The 24,540-nt window shown below is 42.6% G+C and overlaps 1 protein-coding gene across 1 annotated transcript in view; it reads left to right on the forward strand.

The window, feature by feature from the left end:
• The first annotated feature begins 7,426 nt into the window (after positions 1 to 7,426).
• LOC111218037 (fibronectin-like) overlaps positions 7,427 to 24,540 on the forward strand; it is a 31,443-nt gene continuing 14,329 nt past the window's right edge. Inside the window, exons 1-19 of the mRNA XM_022740127.1 lie at positions 7,427 to 7,724; positions 8,672 to 8,797; positions 8,935 to 9,069; positions 9,398 to 9,529; positions 9,684 to 9,821; positions 10,610 to 10,768; positions 11,252 to 11,449; positions 11,640 to 11,822; positions 12,141 to 12,317; positions 15,953 to 16,108; positions 16,444 to 16,572; positions 16,810 to 16,953; positions 20,591 to 20,712; positions 20,865 to 21,033; positions 21,390 to 21,575; positions 21,682 to 21,810; positions 22,047 to 22,136; positions 22,221 to 22,415; positions 24,222 to 24,500. Coding sequence (XP_022595848.1) covers positions 7,595 to 7,724; positions 8,672 to 8,797; positions 8,935 to 9,069; positions 9,398 to 9,529; positions 9,684 to 9,821; positions 10,610 to 10,768; positions 11,252 to 11,449; positions 11,640 to 11,822; positions 12,141 to 12,317; positions 15,953 to 16,108; positions 16,444 to 16,572; positions 16,810 to 16,953; positions 20,591 to 20,712; positions 20,865 to 21,033; positions 21,390 to 21,575; positions 21,682 to 21,810; positions 22,047 to 22,136; positions 22,221 to 22,415; positions 24,222 to 24,500 — 2,977 coding nt within the window. The 5' untranslated portion in view covers positions 7,427 to 7,594. The remainder of the gene's footprint in view (positions 7,725 to 8,671; positions 8,798 to 8,934; positions 9,070 to 9,397; positions 9,530 to 9,683; positions 9,822 to 10,609; positions 10,769 to 11,251; positions 11,450 to 11,639; positions 11,823 to 12,140; positions 12,318 to 15,952; positions 16,109 to 16,443; positions 16,573 to 16,809; positions 16,954 to 20,590; positions 20,713 to 20,864; positions 21,034 to 21,389; positions 21,576 to 21,681; positions 21,811 to 22,046; positions 22,137 to 22,220; positions 22,416 to 24,221; positions 24,501 to 24,540) is intronic.

Below are 24,540 nucleotides of genomic sequence, written 5' to 3' on the forward strand. Positions count from 1 at the left end.
CAGAGGGGAGGTGGGAGGTGGGGGGTGGGGTGGGGGACCGGGGGGGTTAGATGGAGAGATGGGATGAAGCCAGAGGCGGGGATCGGGAACAAATGAGGAAAGTGGGGTGTTGAGAAAGACGTAGAAAGACGGTCTGAAGCTGCAGCAGAGACAGGAATAAAAGGAGACAGAATAAAACAGGATGCGTTCAACCCTGGATAAGCAAATTTAACCCACTTTGTCTGCTCAGTTTGTTTAGTCCACAGTATATTCACTGAACAACCAAACACTCACAGTTTGCTCTAACTGGCTGTTTGCTTTCAGAGCACAACTGCTTAGTCTATGGATGAGCTTTTCAATTAAGTGCAGCTTACATCTGTGTATTGTTCTTTGAAGTTAACAGACACAGATGTATCGTCTTATGGTTTTCGTGTTTCACAGTCAATGGTCATGAAGTATTTCTACATGTGGGGAACTAGTTTCAACAGCAGTAAAACTGTTTTTAGTTTTCTGTAGAAAAGTCATATTTCAGTCACAGGCTGTGACATGAAAGTACATACTGACTGTGCTACAGGGAATCAGGGATATTTTCTTAATTTAATCTAATCATCATTTGTGACATACAAACACAAAAAAATCTGAAAAGCAATAAATGTAAGAATGTACAATTGACCCAGTGTCCCCTCATTTTAAAGAATAATGAGCATCTTCAACCTGTAGATAAAAGGAGATAGTGTGTGGGCTGATGCAGTAATGAAGACATATATCGCATAAAGCAGGGGTTTTGATAAACAATGCAGAAATATTAATGTGACAAAACAAAAGTAAAACAAAGTTGAGGTCAAGATTGCCTCCCTTGTCTCATGTATATTAAGTTTCTGAATGACCACACTCGAGGTTGGGACAAATGAGGGTAACAGCACACAGTCTCAGAAGGCATTCGTGGTGCACTTGTTTGCAGATACAAAAAAGTGACCGTTGTACACCTGGCCGATCCTTCAATTACTGAATTCCTCAAACGAACATGTTTGGAGAAGAAGAAGCGTTTGGCGTGTGATTTTCAGCATAATTAACCAACTTGCCACAGCAGATGAGACTCGGGAAGCTCATATGTTACCTTGACGAACAGCCAAATGCTGAATGTCACAATTTCCGGAAAAAAGAAAGCACAAAACATGTGCTCATTCCCATGGCAATAACAGTGGAAGTGGTCCATGAGGTGTACATGACACACTTGGAAGTTTCTCGTCTATCCATAGTAATTCAACAGATATCTGAATCACTCATATCTGTGGTGTTCTGTAGCTCATGGTTGTGGAGGTGGTTAGGGGCCATGTTGCTCTCACACTCCCTAACAACCTTCCTGCACGTTTCCACAGCAAATGGCTACTATGACTAAAGTCAGACAGAGGGGGCAGACTTCGGAATCTCCAGGGGGTGGTGTGTTATCATCTTTTTCATTTTTTTTTTTTTTAAATGGAGACAACGGCATCAAATACCCACAGGAATTGCCTCACGTGTACCCCACAAACATATTATATCCACTGCATATGAGCTCAAATAAAATATACATAGTTAAATGCATAAATCCACACATACACTGCCTGTGGGCGCTGTGTTCTCACACATGGGGGTGGACCACTAGTGAGCAACTTTAAACATTTAAAAGGCCACCTCTGTGAACCGCACATCTGTGATAGCGAGAGACAAATGTCGACAGTAGCTGCTTCAGTGGTTACCGAAGGGATAAAGGATTACAAGACAATCGTTTTCCCTGCTCTGTTCCGCAGTGATTTATGCTACACTTTAAACCGGGTCCCAACAGTTATAAATACTGAGATGTTTTTGAAGATACCCAGAGCTAATCCACCCATGAAAAGTGTGGAATCTGAACTCCTAATCACTTCATCTTTCCTCAGATTGTGACCTCATCTCCCTTGAGGAAAGAGAGGCTGGAGGAGGAGGACGAGGAGAGGGAAGGAAAGAGGGGGAGGGAAATTAGAGATGTTTTTGTTTCATTTAGTGTAATTCAAGCTTTTTTAATAAAACACATGTAAGAAATCCTTCTTGGATATTAAGAGCACGTATTGTAGAAAGTCAAGTAAATGGAGACTCAGGGACACGACTATCATGAGAAAAAAAGTGAATGCATGACTACACACATAAAAAGTTTGGGGAAGATTAGGTGGGTGACACAGAACACAGAAGCTGTGCTCCGTTTCTAGGACTTCCACCACCCTACAAAGATGTAGACGTCGTAGAACTCAATGTTTAACCAGCACCTCCCTCTTCCTTTTTCCCCCTTTTTTTTCCCCCCTCTTCCAAACAGGAGTTCCCACCCCTTGCCTCACAGGGACAAAAATGTTGGTGAGGCTACATCCTAATCTTTTCATATTCGGTGATACATCGTAGTTTTAAAATGGATCTCTTTTACGACGACTTTTGGAAAGGCTGCAGGGCCCGTTTTAGTTTGAAAACTCCAGGGTAGCGTTGGAGTCTGGACGGGCAAAAACAGAAGCCTTAGGAAACGATAATGTAGCCTCCCACGTTCGTTCCCTCATTGGGTCTTATCAGTCACTACTACCAGTGGTGAATGCAACATGGATAACAAAATACAAGCGTTCCTGACTTTGTTTTTGTGGTTGCTAGCAGCAGATAAATTCTGTATTTTAATGCTACAAACGCCGTTTCAAAATGAAAAACATATTAGCGTAGACGTAGCCTGTGTCTCTTGATCAACTCATTAAGACTAATAAGTTGAAGTTGCTGTTAAACTGTGGAGAGTGTGGTCTATCTCAGTGGGGAAACTAAAGCAGAAGTTGATGAGCGGTGTTGTTTCATTGACTGAACAACTGGCAAACTGCAGAGGGTTAATTGTGAATATATTTTTGCTGTAAAAATTGTCATTTAGGTAAAGGTATTTGCATAACCACAAACGACAGCTAATTAACATGTCCAGACAGTGTTTATGCCTGGCTTCAGTTTTCCATCATCCAATCATCTAAATGCATCTCTAGATTTAACAGGATATATGACCGTGACCAATGACCTCGCAAAGACCTGATCCGTGGACTGCGACAGACAGACCATAAAATTCTGGAAAACAAGGCTCAGTGCTCAGATAATCAGTATAAATATTGTCACTTTGAAGGAATGGACACAAAGATAAAGAAAAGTACAGAATTGAGAGACATACCAGAGCATTAAAGATGTGTGAGGGGGGCAGATAGAGCATCGCTCGACATTTTAAAAATGGAGAATATTGTATAAAAGAAAGAGCACGTTAAGGGGAGACACCTCTGGGATGTTAACAGTGATAAGGGAAGAATGGCCAGTTATTCAGTGCAGGGACAACACACCTCATGATGTTAAACCACAGTAAGAGGAAATAAGAACCTCCTGAAGCAAAACCAAAAAAAGCGAAAAAGAAAAAAGAAAATCGAAAGCGACATTCTGAAAAGATTTGGAGTGAAAAAGTGCAGCAGCTGTACAGAGAGTCCGCAGCTGTGAGCTCTCTCCTCACCCTTGTCCTCTTTCTCATGATGCTGATTCTGAATGTGTTGTGTAATGCAATCAAAAAGTTACAATATGATTTCCACACATCAGCATAAAACCTCACCAACTCCCTCAAATTTCTGAATTTCCAAATTTCCCCAACTCTCCATTCACTCTCATCATGTCCCCTCACTTTTCACCTACTTTGTCTTTATTCATCCCCTCCTGTCCAGCCTTGACATCAGACTGAAACCTTCTCCAGAGATTTTCACACGTCGCTTTTACTTTTTATTTCAACTTTCAGCTTTACAACTTTCTTTCTCTCTTTCACTGCTTTATTTCATGCACCTTTTCTGTCCTCTCACTTTTGTTCCTCTTCTATCTTTCCAAACATAAAAAACAAGACTGCAAGTTGTATTTCCATTAATAATCCGGGCCAGTATCTGCAGTCCCTCTGCTAAATGGAGACATTTAGAGGCAAACATACTAATTCTTATTTTATTTCATACAACCTACACTTATAACGGGACCATCTTGTCCTCTGGCTCAGGGTATTATTGTCGCTATCTGATACCCAAGCATGCATACTGGAAATAATTGCCACAATTCCCAGTGTGATCCCCCTGCGTGATTCGCTTTTAATGGCCAATTACCACTTAAAACCAGTAACTTTAACCATAAGAATGTTTGTATATTTACACGTCAGGCCACAGCAGGCAGTTAGCTTGCACAACAACCAGATAATAGCTTTAAACTGGGATTTCCAGCTTCATCATCACTCATCGCATCAGTGCAGTAGCAGAAGTGGTTTAGCGAAGGTAACCACAGGGAAGTGATTTCAGTTTGGGGTAAGGGTATAAAAGATGAAGAGCTGTGGTACATAAAGGATTAACCTATACCATGTTTTTGGACAAACTTCGCATCACGGAGGATTAAAAGATGAAAGAGTCAAAGAGCACGAAATAGAAGCCACCACCCAGTGGAAGTATTGACTCAGGTGGTTAGCGCTTCCCGTTAGCTTCAGTCTTAATGTAACATAAGTGTCTCACTACATCACACAGATAGGAGTATGATTACCTCATTATTACAGCATGATGCAGCGATGCGTGTTGTTTTCTTTTCCTGTGCCCGAGGTTGATCGTTGTGGTGAGCTCCAAGTTCTAGTTCGACACAAGAACATAAAAATGTCAGCGCCTCCATGGACAATGAGGAATGCATTCAAGGTGTAACATGACTGTCAGTAATATATCTGATGCCCTTTTCACCTCTTCACCTCTGTGTGACATCGTCATTCAACAAACATGTCCATATAGAGATGAGTGTGTTCTGAATGTTTGAAGGGGAAGGGGGGGTGGAAAGAGAGAAAGAAAGAAAGAAAGAAAGAAACAAACAAACAAACAAACAAAAACCTCAAAGTGGGTCTAATATCACAGAACCATCTCTTGTATGCAGACAGATGGATAAGCAGCTCGCATTGACACTGCAGCTCTGTAACTAGAAACACATGTGGAGCTTCTCTGCTCAGAAGTGGCCTGAGCTGGATCCTGTTTGTAAAACACAATCAATCTCACAAAAGGTGAACGCAGTGCTTCACATACTGTGCATCCTTTCCATTTACATAACACGACCTGCACTGAATAACAGGAATATAGTTGTTGAGTCTTTGAGTTTTATCTCACGTCTGTGTCTTTGTTTGGGGAAAAAAATAAATAAAAAATCCCAGGCGGTCTGTGTTACAGTATGTCTGCATGCCATCCAACACCATCAATGCATTTCCCATGCATTGGATGGAATGTAACAGATGGGTCCTCATGCTATTTGATGTATCAAAAAAAAAAGAAAAAAAGATAATTGTCTGCTTGTGTGGAGCAAATGCGCAATAAAATAAACTGTTCAGATCGATGTCATGGTAGAGCCAGATGACGCCAACATAAAATCTCTCTTAACACCTCCAAAATGTTTCTACACGCCACACATTTCCTGACACACATAAGATAATCCACATGGGTTTAGTCAGCGAAGCCTGACATCACAATTAAGCACGGTTTGATTGACTTGATTTAGCTGACTGACTGAATTTATCTGATTTATGGCTGCATGGTGAGCTCATGGCACTTCAGGGGAGATATTTTGTAACCTGGATTAGAACATGAGCCTCACATCAAGTGTTAATGACAAACCATGTCCCCCCGTCTCTAGTCCTCCTTTCTCCAAAGCATTTATGTTTTCAGTTCGTCCATCTCTGCTTTGCCCTCTGATTGTATTTTCTTATGTTTAATGCTGTTCTACAAAAGGATAAGTCATCGTCAGCTGGAGACTGAGGTGACGTCAAATGAGTTTCAGTTCTCTGTCTAACTGCTTTGCAGGACTAATAGAGGTTGTGTTAAATTTTTAACTTGTTAACAGCGGTTACTGTATGGAAGATTTAGTTTTAGGTTTTCTTTTGACTGTAAATTCCTGTGTCATCATTGTGGGGGACATTTATTTTAAAACTTTGCTGACGCATCTATTGATTTAAAGACGGACTCCACAAAATCACAAAGCTCTTGGTGTTATTGAAAAGAAATTCAAGGACTCATCATGCATGAGTGTTTCAACCCCAGGAGATGACTAAAGACATGGAAGGAAGTCACAACTCATGGAGGGCAGAAACAAATGTGTCATTTGGCAAAACAGAAGCATTACTGGAGGTTTCCATTTACGAAGTGGTCACTATTTACAATATTTACAGCAGAAATTGAAAAGGAAAAAGAATAAATTGATAAATAAAACTCAACCGAAGCCAAATGCAAGTATGTAAAGGACTTTTCTAAAATGTATAAACCTTGAATGTAGCCTATACTGCAGGCTTTACCCACTACATGACAGTACGAAGCAGAGAACAAGTTGTCACTGAGAGAAGCAAACTCAGAGAGAGAGTGCGCTCATCTTTCTTTATGGTGTTGAAGACTTCCACTGGACAACCAGTAGAGTAAAAAAAAATTGACCTCTTAACTCGCACATTATAGAAGTGAACTTGGATCACAGAGGAATCATTTCAATAAACCACCTGGACATATAAACACTCTCCAGACACTGAAACTTTAGGCTACTGGACACTTTCCAGACACTGACGCCATGTGACCCAATTCCCGTATATCACCACCAGGACTGTGTTAACACCGATAGGCCAATATACTGCATAGCATCAAAAGCTGCTCTGCTTCAGTGAACATGAACCAGGATTAAGGCAACTGATGTCACTTGGACTCAGCAGTAGAACAGACCCCTAGATTATTGATGTTAGAGGTATGCGTTTCTGGGAAATGGAGTAGGAGAGGACAGTGAACTGTCAGGGACATGTTAAAAACACAAAGCACAGCTGGCTCAACATGACCTATTCTGCATAAATACAATTGTTTCAAGTACAAAAGTCATTAAAAATCAAATTTCAAGCGCACCTGAGACATACACCGGTTGGTTAGATGGTTGCGTAACTGTCCGTAAGGCAACAGTACAATCATAGGAGGTCTGGGATGTTTACTGATGGTGGATTATCTTGTGTATGAGAGAGCAGTTCAGAGCAGGGCTGCTCCCCTGTGGCCACCATGGTCTTAAATCTAAAACATATAAGCGGACGGGCTGGACATTTTAACCGGGTGGGGGAATAAAAATCTGCAAATGGGGCATTGCCTCCCTATTTCAAGTTTGTTTGTCTCAGTGTTGCAGGTCGCATGGAGACAACCACGCTATTTTTCAATAACCTGTCTTACCTCATCGTAAGAAGAAGAGTTAATGACCTTAAATGTGTGTGACCATGTTCGTGTCGTAAAAGTTCGTCTTCCTCACTTCTCCACGCTGCGTGAGTATTCGGTCCCTTTGTTGGGACCTCCCACCTCCGGCTGAAAGCCATGCCCAGATAAATCACTCCCCCCAGACTGGTAACCTGCACACTGGGGCCGCAGAGCGGAGAGGAGCGGACAGACTGACCGGGGGAGGCAGGAGCGCGGCACCAAACAAGAGTTGCACTGGAACCGAATTCTCTCCGTCCCTGGAGACAATTAAAAAAAAAAAAAAAAAGTGGCCAAGGGAACACCTGTAACATCATTCTGCAGTGATCGAGTGGCTCGCATTAAACAGTATGTCGGGCAGCACCATAGCCAGGGTGCTGGTTGCGCTCTGTATCGGGAGCGCGGTGAACTGCATGCCCAAAGGGACGCACAGGAATCGGAGACAGGCGCAGCAGCATCACGTCTCCTCAGTCTCTCAGGGTAAGTCCTCATATTATGAGTCACAAGAGCGATTTCGTGCAGCAGTAAATGGTTCCCAGGGGCCGGCGAAGGTCACTTGGAGAACTTCTGAAAGAAGACAGTAAATTAGAAAATTAGACTTTTTTTTGTTGTTGAGATGGAAACAGGAAACAGGACACATCTTTCTCCTATAGTCCTTGCAATTAAAACGCTTGGAAACCCAATAATTTATGTGCCATTGGGTTGATAAATGCCCAAAAAAAATAAAATCAGTTGTTAATCCCCAACAACTTCTCTGATCTCCTTTTAACTTCATCCTTGTGTGAAGGAAGATCAAAGCTTGAGAGAGAGAGAAAAAAAAAAGAAATAAGAACTTCTAGCTTTCCACTTGGAAAGAAAAGTTGCAGAAGAGATGTGTGTGGCATGTGAAGTCATGAGATGTGAACAAAGAACAAGCCTGGTGGGGGAGAGAAAGAGTAAATGTGGATATTATTCTCCAGTCTGTGTAGCTGATTTATTACTCAGCCTGGAGGCCCTTTGAAGTCAAGTTAACACATCCACAGTCACTTTCACAGACATGGGTGAAGTCTTGTCCTACAATAAAATGCGTACTCCAATTTAGGGTTTGCTTACTTTGGTTTACATTTGTCTTTGTCTTGCAACCCATAATACTGACCAATGTGTTTTGAAGTAATGGTTACTGCCAGAGCAGTTTCCAGAGGCTGCGTTTGTCTTTCCATTTTGAAAAAAGGACATGGTAAGCAGGTACAGAGTTTGTGGGTGTGGGTGGGTGGGTGTGGGTGGAGTGTGTGTTTTTTTTCTCCCTCTCACATTTTCCCTGCACTGTGACTGTTTTGGAATAAGAGCAAAGGCAGGGGGTGCTTTTTTTTAATGTAACCTCCTGCTGCTAGAATCGAGCTCATGCTAAAGTCTCATCAGTTTCCTCTTATCTCCCTCTCTCCTGTCAGATGGTTGCGTGGAGAATGGCAAAAACTATGTCCTCAATGAGCAGTGGGAGCGGCCGTATTTGGGCAGCACTCTGATCTGTACCTGCCATGGAGTGGCTGGCATCAAGTGCAAAAGCAAACCCGAAGGTGAGTTTGTTTCTGATGTTTTTCCACGTGACTTTTGCGTCATTCCCCGACATCAGTTTGCCTTCAGTTCCCCCTCTTCCTTTAGCAAAACACACATGCAACACAGACCTTTTCCATTTGCTTTCTGTCTATAACAGAGGAGCGGTGCTATGATAAAATCAACCAGCTGTACTACACTGTGGGAGAAACCTATGAGAGACCCAAGGATGGCATGATCTGGGACTGTACCTGTATCGGATCTGGGAGGGGCAAGATCAGCTGCACCATTGCCAGTAAGTGTGTTTCTGCCATTAACTGTTCTAACCCCAGACCACACACCCCAGCTCATGTGTTTCATGTGTATATCCCGGTCTGCCAGACTGATGCCAGTAAACTGGTTAATCTCCGTATTCTCTACAGCTGATTAACAACTGGTGCCATGCAGCTGTTTGCAGTTAGCCGGGTGGTTAGATAATGGGAGAAATGTCTGAGTGTGTGTTTCTTTTCCTTTGGTTTATAACTGTGAAAACATGCACATCATCAAGTAGTCATCTATTTCTCTTTCTCTCTCTCTCTCTCTCTCTCTCTCTCTCTGAAATTATCTTTTTTCTCCCTACCCAGATCGCTGTCATGAGGGTGGGGCATCATATAAGATAGGTGACACCTGGAAGAGACCCCATGAAACAGGAGGCTACATGTTGGAGTGTGTCTGTCTGGGTAACGGCAAGGGAGAGTGGACCTGCAAACCTGTCGGTGAGTCATTCAGACGGTCGCTGACAGACAGACGACTGTATTGACGTCACTAGTGGATTACTGGCCGATTTTCTTGCTAGTGTGACTGAAATTTAGAATGATGGATTATTATTATTGATAAATTAGTTGATGAGAGTGTGTGTGTTTTCTGCAGCTGAGCGTTGCTACGACAACACAGCGGGAACATCCTATGTTGTCGGGGAGACGTGGGAGAAGCCATACCAGGGCTGGATGGTGGTGGACTGCACCTGTTTGGGAGAGGGAAGTGGACGCATCACATGTACCTCCAGAAGTGAGAAATCCTTTCTCTCTTTCCTGGTATCAAATTGTTACCTGCCTATACATATATATATATATATATATATATATATATATGTTTTTTTTTAACCATATTTCCCTTTTCTTCATTAATCTTATCCGTCGTTCACGATAGCAGATTGCTTTCATTCAATTGTATTAAAGATTTCTGTTCTTGTGTATATACACAAATGTTATCCTACTTGTCAACAACAACAGAGACAACTGGGTCACAAACAGAAAACTGAATTAATTGCTGCTGAAATGCTGCTGTTTTTGAACAAGTCTCATGCGTCCATACACATGTACAGCTTAATCCCCACGAAATATCTCACAGATAAACTTTCTAGCCTCACTGGCAAGACTAAAAAGAGTACATTGAAGGATTTCAACAAGCTCTGCAGGAAATGTTTACCAGTTGTGTTTCTCATTAGAACCATTACTTGCATCCTCAATGGTTTTGACTGATGTAACAGATGATAACGAATGTTATTCCCTGTTGGCTTGTTGTCGCATGCAAGACTTCAGGGTGGCCCCGGAGGCTCTTCAGTGGAGGTCATCAATAAAGTGTCATCATGCATGTGTTCAACACAGTTATCAACAAAGTCACTAAAGCGCAAACATGGAAACAGCTGGTGGCCAGGAGGAATCCTTCCCCACAGGACCACTGCTGATTTTCTCATTCCTCTGAAGGCCTCCAGCAAAAAAAAAAAAAAAAAGCCACAGTGCTGTCTACATCTGTATGTCTTTATAATTAATCCCAGTCGTTCTCCCCTTTCCTAGATCGCTGTAACGATCAGGATACTCTGTCCTCCTACCGTATTGGAGATACCTGGACCAAGACAGATGCACGTGGCCACCTGCTCCAGTGTCTGTGCACAGGAAACGGCCGAGGGGAGTGGAAGTGTGAGCGGCATGCCTCACTTCACACCACTGGCTTGGGTGAGAACTGATAACATCCTCGTCTCTGTTTTTTTTTTCCTCGCACTCTGTGTGGAGAGAAGAATGTACACCAGAGACAGATGCTGTGAGGAGGGAGCGATAAGAAATGCCAAGTGTCTGAGCGCTGAAGTGAGAAAGACGTGTCTTGTACCTCGTGATCATGACCTCATGAAAGAGAGACACAGAAATGGAACAGGGGAATGAAGAGGGAGGAATGAAACATAGGAAAGTTAGAGGGGAAAAATGTGCTTAAAGTGGCTTGAAGTGATTACAGGGTGTGAGACAGAAACATATGGGTCATTGAGACTCTGCATTTTATTGCGTGTGTTATACAGTACAATTCATTGACTGGTGATTTTAGTTTACTTTTACCAGCCTGTCTTAATTGCTAATACTAATGTGTTTTCAGTTGAAGTTTTGATTAAAGCTGTATTGCAGTTTTGTTTGAACTACATCTGACTTGAATCCCATGTTTTATTTTAGGCACTGGCTCTCGTGTGATCACTAACATCCAGCCTGCTGTCTACCAGCCCGCCGGCGTGCCTGAGGTTCCCCAGGAGGGGCCGTGTCGCACAGATACAGGACTGTCGTACTTCATTGGCCAGCGCTGGATTAAGACCCAGGGAACCAAGCAGATGATCTGTACCTGTCTCGGTAATGGAGTCAGCTGTGAACAGTGGGGTAAGAAATGTTCTTTCACCTTCACGAATTCGCTGACACGCAACAAGTTACCCATGAAGTAACAATAAACATACAACTCAACGGGTGAATGCAGCTGTTTGAAATGAGGAGCTCCTGGTCATACCCGCATGTTGTTTATATGATTAGTGATATTGATGTATTTTGCGTGTGTTTTCCTGTCTTCATCTAGACGGACCGGCTCCGGTGTACGGTGGCAACTCAGGAGGTCAGCCCTGTGTGTTCCCCTTTGTCTACAAGGGGAAGACCTACCACTCCTGTACCTCTGATGGACGCAATGACGGACAGCTGTGGTGCTCCACCTCCTCCGACTTTGAGACGGACCAGAAGTATTCCTTCTGTACAGAGAAGAATGGTGAGCAGACATGTTGAATATTATTAGGTGTTTACAGTTTTGAAGTGAAATTTGTTTGCTGACGAGGGATGAACAATCAAGAGTACCAGCAGCTGTAATGTCAGTTAATTAATGGCAGCTATTTAAAGTCTGTTTAAAGTTAGTCTGACTTAGTAGTTGAAGCAGTGCCTCAACAAGCAGCTGCATCATATCTGAGGTTTGTGATCGTGCTTGGTATAAACTCATCTTGTTTGAACACAGACCACAAAAACGAGTTGTAATGGGGTTTACATATTGATAAGTCAAAGTGATAACGACTTTGTGTTTTCCTTTCAACAGTTCTTGTGGCAACCCGAGGCGGTAACTCTAACGGCGCTCTGTGCCAGTTCCCCTACCTCTACAATGGCAGAAACTACACCGACTGCACTGCAGACGGACGCAGAGACGGCATGAAGTGGTGTGGCACCACAACAGACTATGATACAGAACACCGCTTTGGGTTCTGCCCCATGGCTGGTAAGTGTGTGCGCGTGGGTGATGGAGAGAGGGATGGACGCAATCGTAGACCACACTATTTAAATTGTTGTTTAAAGAAAACAAATGAATTTTTAATCTTTTTTTAATGCACATCAATTTCAAAATGTTTGATTTTTATCCTGCAAAGTTTCTGGACAATAACACGCCTGAGATCATATAACAGTCACGTTTCATTTTTAAATGCACACTACAACAAGAGACATATGTTAGGATCAGTTCACTTTAGTGCTCACAAAGCAGCACATTTTCCCTGGTTTAAAAAAAAAGAGAAGATAGACGGTCAAAATATTAGGAAATCATGTTTTTTTTAAAGGTATCTGCATTTAATATGGATATGATCTCACAAGCCTGGCAAACTGGCCAATTGCAGATTAGCTCAACACTTTGCTATCCATAGGGGTTACTAACATGATTAGCTCAGCTAATTACAATGTCTCTCCCAGTCTTAAGGAAACTGTATCTCCGCCCTGTCTGAATCACAGAGTTAACATGGCCTTTGTATGCTTTGTCTCCTTCAACAAAGAAAAGATTTGATGGGTGATTTTATTTCATTTGCATAAAAGCGGTTATCAGAGTGACGTTAAGAAGGAGTCAGAGCTGACGGCACAGACACAATCTCATTTACCATTCTTACACCGTTATGTTTAGCAAAGCCAAATTCACATAACAAATTCACAATTCACTGTCGCCTTCTAAGAAATGTGTTGCTGTGTTGTGTAGGTGTTAATTAGGTCTCCTTGGGTAACAAAAGAGGCTGAAGCCAGTGAAACACTAGGGGGTCATTGACACTGCACTAACGTCTGTGAAGCAGTAATGAAATGGTAATGATGATACCCACACGCTGTAAAAAGAGCACAAACTATGAAAATCTACAGGACTTGATGTCTAAATAAGCCGAACGGTCTCATTTATAAACCAGGTAATTATAGTAGTGTAGAGTAGATGCAAAGGCCACTTTATACAAACACAGCAGGGTCTTCACAACAAGGGTGAGTCACTGATGTGAATGTCTTCAGCCGGGGATCCGAGCTCTCAAAGGTCTGACGACATAAATCTAGAGGACCACTGAGGTTTTTCCAGTCATCACTTCAGTTTAGTTACTGGATGGTGTGAACACAATCTCAGCACAGTTTGGTGTTGTGACATTATGAAACAATATCCACAAATAGGGGATATATTATGTAGGAAGGAAGGGTAGCTCTAATTTAAAACAAAAATATGTCTGTCTACATCAAAGTTGACTTGGATGGACTTAAAAGAAGACAGACGGAAGATAGAGTAGTCTGTTTGGCAGCGGGCGGTGGAATGTGGATGGTGCAAAGTGGAAATATCTACAGGACTTATCTGAGATTCTCTTATCTTTGAATTCTATGGGTAAAAATTAAGTGCTGAATTTATTTTATCTCATAAGAACTTATCTTTTGAAGATTTTTTTTTTTTTTTTTTTTTGCATTGTGGCAAGACAGATAGGCAATCCTTTGAAGATGCTCAGATATTTTGCTCCTGCTCCGAAGGTAGGAGATCCTGGTGTGTCCAAAAGTTTACACAAGGACATGTAGACAACTTATATAGAATAGTAATCTTTGTGCCTTTTTATGCTAAAACTAAGCTTTTTACTCATTTTCTAAGCAGTCCTTTTCTTCAGAATCCTTTTACATGTCTACTTCAGTCCTGGGATGCACCTTTGAGCCAACACCCTGTCGTTAAAAACACCTAGTTGAGATTTAATGAGGGCAAAAAGAGCATTCACGCCCTGTAGCCAACCAGTGTCAGAGCAGGTTGTCTGTGGTAGACTCAGGCCAGCAGTCAGCACGGCAGGGGGTCTTTGATATTGACATTAATGACTCCACGCGGACTGTCAAAGCAAACATGGTAGTTGAGATGTTAATGGTGAAGTTTAAATCTGGTCTCTGCCATGTGCTCTTGGGATGATAGGGCAATGGTCTCCAGCTGTGAGCCAACATCAAGGGTACATTATGCAAATTGCACCGTTTACACGATTAGATCCACTCAAAAACCACAATTAGTTGTACATCAGAATCTCTCTTCAGCACCAGGAGTGAGGCTTTTTTTTTTTTTTTGCACCAAGTAAAACCTTTTGTAAAGTTCAGCCCTACGTGTTAGCAACAGCGTCTCCTAAAACACTATCAGGTAGTTATAAAACTGCTTTGCCTGGGGGGTTATCGCTTTGGCTCCCACAGCTGTTGGCTGCAGTGTCCAAACAGCCAGTTAAGTTTTAAATGGCCACTTTCAGAGCCTTTAAACTAGTGGTTAAATGACCCTCAGAAAGAATTGATTGGTTCTGAAGAAATGACTGTCGATTGATTGTAGGTTCTTAAAACGAGGTTGTTTTTATGCCAAATACATTCAGATCCTAGATAACCCTTTGTAACAGGAACAGATTAGAGCAAGGTCTGAAATCATTCTGGCATCTGGGCATGGAAAATCTTCAAATTGTGAAAGGCATCAGAATGTTCACCAGCTATAGACAACTGTAGTAGCCTCCAATAGTTTAATCACAAGTGGTAAAGACCATTGAACACAAGCCATATTTGACATAAGAGAAACACTGCACAGCAATTCATTCAGAGAAAATTTACTGTGAAAAACATTTTAACACATGACCACAGTGAACATTTCAGATTGACCCCGATAGCCACTGCATGTCTGAAACCACTGCCATGGAGCTTGACTGTCCTAAACAACCCCAGCCGCTGTATTTGTGCCCCAGCTACAGCCTTTGGTGCACAGCCACCAAACCGAGTCCAGAGGATCTGTACTTCCAGGAGCCAGATGTCTGGCTCTGCTCCAAATTCTTCTTGGCATAGAAAATCTCTGGCTGGGCTCCAAGGCAGATCTGCTATCTATCTCCTTCTCCACCTCCCTTCCCTTTATGGAGAGTTAAGCAGAGATGTTCATGGGCATGCATGCATATCAGTTTTGTCTGCTGCTCTACCTGCTCCACTGCAACACGACTGAGGCGATGTCAGTCATTTAATCTGCAAATGAGTCATTTCATTTTCTATACATTTTAAACTCAAGGACTTCATTGTAAGTTCTGCTTCCGCAAAATCTTCATTATCATTGTCATTGTTATTATTGTATTTTCCGCATGTTCTTTCCATCACACACACACTAACACTAACACACAGGCAGGTCTTTGCTTGTTTCACCTACCTTTGCAAACTTTCTATGATTTCCTGATAAAAACCACTCACTCTTATAATTACTGGAGAACATATGGTGAACACACACAGTCATTCATACACACAACAGCTGTTTCTCACTTTTAATCAAATCTTCATTCCTATGGACACAGGTGTTCTGTGATGATTGTGTCCTCCATGGCCTTGCGCAGTAATTATAGGGTAGAATCAGTGATCTCAAGAGCAATCATTCATTAAAATGTGCCTGTTTTTGTTTTGCTGCCGGTATGCACTGCTCGTGTTGCTAGGTGATGTGTTCAAATGTGTTGGATGCATGTCTGTGCACCTGATTATTTTGAATTGGGAAGATCGGTTTGTGCACAACTCCAAAAAAACACGTAGATGTCAGAGTCAGACTAAATCAGTGGCCTTGTTCTTTTCTAACTTGTTTTGTTTTGTGTGTTCTAGCCCATGAAGAGGTGTGTACAGCAGCTGAAGGGGTGATGTACCGCGTGGGAGACCAGTGGGACAAACGCCACGAAGTTCTGGGTCACATGATGCGTTGTACCTGTGTCGGCAATGGCCGAGGAGAATGGAGCTGCGTTGCTTACTCCCAGCTGAAAGGTGTGTGTGTGTGTGTGGCAGCGAGAGACAGAGTAGAGCGGAGGAAGAGGAAGAATAAGTGATTCATTCTGTCCATGTGTGTGGTGTAATAATAGACTTGTCTGAGTGAAGAGGTGAAAGGTCATGTGTGATATAATCCCTCACCTGCCTAAAAGGTCAGGAGTGAGGCTGCACACCTGCACTTTATGGGGTCTTGGTTGCACCTGCAGCGCATGCATACACACACACACACACACACACACACGCAGCGTTCAGAAGAGCAGATGCACGAGAGCACATTGCTCCATCATGTCTCTTCATGTCTTGCTAAGTCTGTGTCTCTGTGTGCGTTGCAGACCAGTGTATTGTGGATGGTCTGACCTACGAGGTGAACCAGACCTTCACCAAACAACATGAGGAGGGATACATGATGAACTGCACTTGCTTTGGACAGGGGCGTGGCCGCTGGAAGTGTGATGCCATCGGTGGGTTTACCATGTTACAGGTTTACATCCTACAGGCTGCAGAACTAAACTCTAAACTAAACTCCCAATCCCTAAACTTTGTTTTTCTATCTACTCAAACTTTACTTTATGTATAGAAGGTTATGGAATGAAGGGGGTGTATAGATTCATCTCTGTAGGCTGATAATTGGACTGAGCTGTGTTGGCTGCAAAGCTCTAGCTGCTGCATTACCTGATTTCATGTGCCTCTGCCCTCAGATCAGTGCCAGGAACCCGAGACGAGAACTTTCTATCAGATTGGAGAGTCTTGGGATAAACTCATCCAGGGAATCATGTACAAGTGCTATTGCTATGGCAACGGCGTCGGAGAGCTGAGCTGCGAGCCCCAGCAGTCATACCCTGGTAAGTTGTTAGATTAACATATAAATGGGAATTATAATGACACTGTCTGTCACGATCTTGAGTCTGTTCTTCTTTATCCTGCATGCTCACCTTATGCAGTGAATCTTATCCTGTGCTGGTCTTTTCACTTTGTCACTTGATCCTGCTCGAGTTTTCTAGTAATATTGTGTTATGCAGACTGATGTTTGACTTTATTTATTCAGTTCTAGTGTTAGTAAGCTGTGGAAGCTTTGCGTGAAGCCAGGCAGATGACTACATCAATTCTGGTGTTTTTACAGGATAAGGAACAGACCGAACGTTCGCAGTAGCTGTAGAATAGACATTTAGGCCTCAGCGAGGACGTGTTCACGACTACTGATGGTGAAATGAGTTAACTTTTACAAATTGTGCTTCATTTCTTGCAGTGAAAAAAGTTTGCTTAAGTCACCTCGAAAATGAGGCCCTTGACTTTGATGTGAAACAGGCAGAGATGGGGAGGGGGGGGGGGGATTTCCTCTTTTACAAATACAGCCCCCACTCTGAGCCTTTGTTCTTGCTAGCATGTGGTCCATCCCCTGTGCTGCTGTTGCCACAGCTGTACAAAACACTACAGTGAATATATGTGTGTGTGTGTGTGTGTGTGTGTGTGTAGCTCTCCCCAACACACACACACACACACACACACCTACTACCTTTTTAATGCTCATTGATGAATAGTTTTCAGTTTTGTGGATTTTAGCAATCGCTTTAAATTTAAGCTAATGCCTTGAAGTTGAATCCCTTAGCTGTATCACTCAGAGCAGGATCATGCTTCATTGCACAGCATTATGTGGCCATGATGGTTACGTTGCCTCATTCCTAATGACTTGAAACCAAGCTTGGCGAGATGGCATCACTACAACAACAAGATCTTTCTCACAGTTTCATCTCGACGTTAAGTTTCCTCCTGCATGCATCTGTGTTCCTTCACGGCCTGTGGTGTTTCCTTATCAGCACTCCCTCCTCCTTTGTCATCACAACTGACCACGTCATACCACTCACTGTGCAATTTGTTCAAATTTTCAGGCTTTTGTCTTTATAGACTTTTCCATTTGTTAGGGTTAGATACAACCCCTGTTCAGATTTAAATTATTACTGTTTCTCTGTTGCCGTAGTTGGTCTCTCATGTTGTATTGTGTTCTAATGGCAAGTAAATCAACATGTGATGTTGTTCCCTTTCCCATTTTCCCTAATTCATGTTTAAAAAAAAAGATTTTGATGTGGATGTATAATGTGTGTTTGTGGTTTACATTTGCTATTTTGAGCAATAAAACATTTTAACATATCCCACAGCGAACATAAATATGTCAGTATAGCTCCAGGCTGTGGTGTCGGTGCCTCAGAGCCTCAAGTTTGACGAGTCTTACGTAAAGGAACATTTGAACTGTTACTTTTTTTTTGCTCTGTGTGTGGAGCAGGTTGATGGGAGATACAAAATGTAGGGCGCTATTCTGCTGTAAGTGGCCATAATGGCAACCAGCTGTGAACTTGCTGTGTGTGAGTGTGTGTGTGTGTGTGTGTGTGTGTGTGTGTGTGTGTGTGAGAAACTCGGCATACAAAATACAGCATACTAAGATTTAAGGGGAGCACGGAGCAGATCCAGACTCCCTAGTCAGTTGGTTTACTGGGTAAAACACCATAAAAGGTAAAAATGGCAAACCCAAGTGAGGGAATTTTTTTAAAGCTATTCACAAGTCTCAGATTTAGCCCCAGATTGATAAAATCTTCTAAAAAAAAATTGTTTTCTTTTCTACCTCCCGTGTTACCCTCCGCTTGTTTGGGGTTTCATTTAATCGTTTCAGGCATTTCTTATTGTTAGGATGACTCGCTGTATTACTTCCCTTTACTGTGGTCCTTCCTTATCACGTCTTGTCGTGCATCTGTTTGCGTCAAGAATGTATGTTATGTCTATGTGTGCAAAGTAAAGGGGGGGGGGGGGGTCACGGTGTTCCTGCGCTTGGAGGTTACACAGACGCGTGCAAGTGCATATAATGTTATATGTGTGTGTGTGTGTACATGCATCCACTGCAGGCGTGCATCCGTTTTCATTCGCGTCCCACATCTGATTCTGTGTAACCCTTACCCTCGCCAGTGGCCTGTGGGTCCTGTAATAGACAGTAATTGGTCCCAGATTGTTTTTGAGGTTTGCGTATCTGCTAGCAACTTCTGGTTAACCGAGCCACTTGCTCAGTAACTTTGATTACAGGTCTGCTATTTGGAAAAGTGGTCAGAAAACCTCAGTTCTTTATAGAAGCTACCAGTTTCTATCAGCACAGCTTATGTCAGGATTCTGCTCGCCACATGACTTCTGTTTGCATTAAAGATGATTTGATTCGCTTTTTTCACCTCCGAAACCTGTGCAGAGATTACCAATAGAGACTACTAACCTTGCTAAGATGTTTATTCAACTTGCATCCTCCGTGCATTGTCTGGCAAATTAATACACTTTTGCCTGGACCCAGCCACTTTCTGAACCTCGGTCCATCCAGTGTGCTGTCAGATGCAGTATGATACATCAACATGCTCCAGCTCTTGTCAGCTACAAAAACTCACCATTGCAAGGTTTTCCAAGAAATCCTAACGGACATGGCCAACTGTTGAAGACAGCTGTTTGGCAGCCTGTAGCGAGGCCGTAAGGAGTTTAACTGAGCATCAAAACCTGCGTTTCAAGGAGCGAAAAGAGTTCATCCAGCAAGATAAATTCCATGATTTTCTGTTTTCGGCTTGGCTCTGTTGTTTTAAGAAACGTATTCATTACTTTCATTAATTCTCGTTTCGCCATACTCCTCTTATTAGGTGGTTGTCCTTTCTAACTTTGTCCTGTTCTTTTGCACGATCCTTCTGCAAGTGCTTTATCAAACTTATCCATGTGTATGACATGAGGCCATACAAGTATATTCCAAGGCATGTCAGGGTTTATTTGACAATTGGTCATTCTGTAGTGTAAATTACATTTTTTTTTTTTCCTACTGCCTTTCAGATTCCAGTAATGAAACTAAGTTTGTTTATGATGAGACTGATAAACTGTTCTGACAATAATCTACATCAGTTCTATCCAAAGCAGAGGAATCCTAACAGAGGTTAGAGATATGAGATTAAAGGACAGGGAATTAAGAGCATTAAAAGGGCTGAGGCTTTTTATTGAAGATAACTTATTTTCTTTTCTAATTATTTAATTTTTTACTGTAATTAGTCTACTATATTCCTTCATACTATTTGTAAAGTGACCACTAAAATAATACTCCCAAGAGAACAGGGAAGGTTAGAAACATGGTGAAGTGGAGAAGGTTCAAGAGTAGAGAAAGTAGAGCTGTTGAAATCTGTGCTGGAATCTCACATGGGCGTGCTATTTTCTCCAAACTCTTTCTCTGTTCTGCTCAGGAAAATACTGCTGCAAATTCACTGATACTCACTCACTGTTAAGTCAGGTTATGTAAAAGTACAGCATTTTTTAAATTTGTCATAATATTAGATTTTTGTGCTCATCACAGTTATTATTTAATTAAGATAACTGATGATGATGCATCATTCCTTCTTAATATCAAACCATGATCCTGTCTTTACTGAACAGTGAAACTGGTCTGCTTACCCATCTGTCTGTGTTATCTCTCTCTCCCAGGTGGTCACCGTCCTGTCCAGGTGATCATAACAGAATCTGGAAACCAGCCCAACTCCCACCCCATTCAGTGGAATGCCCCACAATCTGCTCACATCACCCAGTACGTCCTCAAATGGAGAGTGGTGAGTGTTTTCACGGTTAACAAACACATGACTTCTCTTCTTGCCCATCTTCCCCTTGGACCTGACTTGAAGTACCTAACATCCGACTTCTGGTTCTACATACTGAGCCCCCTCACATCTCCCGTTCTAACATCCTGCATCCCATTTTACAGAAAAACACTCACAACCCATGGAGGGAGGTGCTGATCCCCGGTCATCTTAACTCTTACACCATCTCTGGTCTGAAGCCGGGCATCACCTACGAGGGTCAGCTGATCAGCATTCTGCGCTATGGACGCCGAGAGGTCACGCGCTTTGACTTCACCACCAATTATGGATCACGTGAGTTGAGAGATCTCAATGTTGGCTGATGTGCAACGCCACTTGGTGTGAAGGTTTTTCTTTCTGCATGTCACACGTGTTTGTCTAATCCCATCCACTGTCACTGGTTTGCAAAATATGGAGGATGATATTGAAGACAAGGGTGTGGGAAAGTGCTTCTAACATCATAAAAGTCTTCTCTAGCCTTTCTTTTTTGTTCTCTTTGGTTCCCTAGATTCTAACTTTACTTAACCAGGAAATCCCCATTGAGATTTAAAAGCTCTTTCGCCAGAGTGTCCTGGCCGGTGTTGCCAGTGCTGATCTCACAGACAGCGAGTAGCCAACTCTCTTATTTTCCATCTGTGCTTCTCCTGTAGTGGCTACATCACAAGGCGAGACCACCCAGCCTCCGCCTGTGGTTGACATCTCAGAGTCGGTGACTGAAATTACCTCCAGCAGCTTCGTCATCTCCTGGGTTTCCGCCTCCGACACAGTCTCTGGTTTCAGAGTAGAGTATGAGCTCAGTGAGCAGGGGCAGAGCACTGGACAACCCATGGTGCTAGGTAACTAATGATACATATATATACATGAATGCAATTTGCCTTTATTTATCTGCTCATGAATGAAAACCAATGTATTGATATAATATATATATTTGTTTCCCCTCAGACCTTCCCCATACAGCTACCTCAGTGAACATTAATGATCTTCTGCCTGGGAGGAAGTACACCGTCAACGTCTATGAGGTCACAAATGGTGGCGAGGATAACCTCATTCTTACTACTTCGCAAACCACTGGTGAGTAGACACATACACACACTTTCTCTTATTTCATTTTCCCATCTTTCTTCTCTGATATTTTTTCCCTTAATCACCTAAGGCACAAAAATGCTACTACTGCTAGACTGAAATATAGTTTTGCATCTGTCAGCAGTGTAATCAACATGTGCCAGGGACAAATCAAGCGCTCCAGTAAAAATAAAGCAGTTGGTTACAATTTTCCTTCTAATACTGACACCTCGTTTGTTCCGCAGCACCTGATGCTCCCGCCGAGCATGAAGTGGAGGAGGTGGGAGAAACTTCTATTGTAATCACCTGGGACAAACCACTGGCTCCAATCACTGGTATGTTGTGACAGCAAATTGTCGGCCACAGCCAAAGTCTGTCGCCTTACTGTAGCTAATCGGAAGCTCTCTTCCTCCGCGCAGGCTACCGTGTCGTCTACACGCCGTCGTTGGAAGGTGAAAGCACGGAGCTGACCCTCCCTGACACAGCAACGTCTGTGACCCTGAGTGACCTTCTTCCTGGGAAACTGTACAACATCAGTATCTACGCTGTGGAGGAGAGCCTGGAGAGTGAGCCTGTCTTTGTACAGGTGAACACCGCTGGAGATCCACTGCCAGGTAAATGACTGACTATATGTAGCTCCGTACTTGCTTCCATTTCTTTATACCTACAAAAAGGTGTAAGTGGTATTGACTAATATTTACCAAAACACATCAGGAGGGAATTGCTGGCACTTTAGTTGTGGGTGGAGGGATTAATATGGGACTATGGGAAACCTGGTGCTTGTTTCTCTGGTGCACCAGGAGATTGGTGTGCAGTGACCAAAGAAAATCGGCCAATTTGGTGATCCATAAAATCCCACCCTGTTCTGCTGCTCGTCATAGGTGCACCTTCCAAAGTCAACCTGCAAGTCGTCCTGTGGCCTATTTAGTGATTTATGTCGAAGTTTCAGTAGAAGTGAAGAGTTTTCCAATGGAAAGTGAAGTCATTGAGTTCACAGCTGTTGCGCTCTTCTTCTGCTGAACTGGAGTTATGTAAAACTTCTCAGTCTGCCAGGTCGAACACGCTGTTGGGTTGGTCGAGCAGATGCTGGAAAAGTGTGTATGGAGTGTGTGTGTGTGTGTGTGTGTGCTCTTGTTTGTAGAGTCTAACATAACTTAGTGAAGAGTTTGTGCTGCCATCTCTGGACAGATAATTGAATCCTCCCATAATGTGCAGATGTGTACTATGAAAAATGGACTAAGGCTCCTCTCTACATACAAGCTGTCTGAGCTACATTACACTTTATTTATAAACTGTTAGACTGAGAGAAGCTTCAATCTTCCAGATCAGTTGCATCTGCTTGGATGAGCTTTTATAGGTCGGCAGCGAACAGGTTTAGATTTCAAATGATCCAAACTCTGAGTGCAGCAGTGAGGTGTAAAGTTAGACCACCGTATGACGCCTGACGAAGCACCGTTTCGGCGTCAGGTCTCTGCCCTTATGAAAACAATGAATAAAACAGATCAAAGTATAGTGTTGTGGTTGAGTTACTTTGAACTTTGCATTTGCACTTAAGTGTATCTGGGTTTGGACAAAAGGCTAATTGTTCCAGACATCTCCACTTAATCATTTTGACCTATCTTTCTGCCTTTCCTCTCTGCTGCTGGATACTATTAAAATGTTTGTGTGTTCAGCCATCCAGTCTGTCAGTTGTGTAATGATTTGGCACTTTCTTTAAAGAAATGTTGTCATACACCTGATATGATTATGTGTATATAAACCAGTGTGTGCTTTGATGACATGCAACATCCAAACAAATGCATTGAATGAAGCATCAGAGAGTTATTTCAAATCATGCACAGCCATGAGGTCATGGAATTAAATTGAATTTCCACATACCATGCCTTTTTTAGCAGATAATAATTCAAATATGACCCAATGAGTTCTCCATTTTATTGTCTGCTTAAGGTGATAAGAGGCATCAACTTCTGTCACATAGTACGGGATAAACGCTGTGATAGATTTGAATTTAGGCTGGTCCCTACAGTATCTAAATATTATGCCCATATCTAGCCTTTCATTTTGTGTTGTGGTGAGTTATGGGACCTTCCCTCATAAATGACATGTTTCTCCACGCAGTCACCAACTTTATTTCTAACAGCTGCGAGAGAGTTATTCCAGCTATTCGACGAGAGACCAGCCGTCAGTCAACAGTTGGGATTTAGACTAACTCAGAGCTAAAATAAATCTACCCAGATGCACACTCAGATGTTTGGTTGAGCCAGAGAAAGGGAAAGGCATTAATACACATGGAATATGACTACCCATACACACAACACAGCAACGTTCTTTACATATTATGTGTTCTGTTCTGCCGATGTAAATTGTACAACAGTAAAGAACAAAATGTTTAAGGCTATGTTTGTTTTTCCTGTCCACAGATGAAGTGGCTTCTCCTACAGACCTGCAGTTCTTTGAGGTGTCAGATAAAAAAATTGTTCTCACCTGGACCGGCCCAGGCAGCGACGTCTCAGGTTATCGCGTCACCGTCGTCCCCGTCGACGAGTCTGGCTCTCCACAGAGGGAGATGACCCTGCCCGTCAGTCAGAACTCCTACATTGAAGTGACACACCTGCAGCCTGGAATACTGTACCGCTTCAGCGTCTATGCCATTCACAATGGAGAGGAAAGCTTACCACTCATTGGGGAGCAAACTACCAGTGAGTATGACGGCTGCTCAGTAAACACACACACACACAC

This window comes from Seriola dumerili, unplaced genomic scaffold, assembly GCF_002260705.1.
Source record: "Seriola dumerili isolate Sdu_G_001 unplaced genomic scaffold, Sdu_1.0 BDQW01000052.1, whole genome shotgun sequence".
In the NCBI taxonomy this organism is placed as follows: domain Eukaryota; kingdom Metazoa; phylum Chordata; class Actinopteri; order Carangiformes; family Carangidae; genus Seriola; species Seriola dumerili.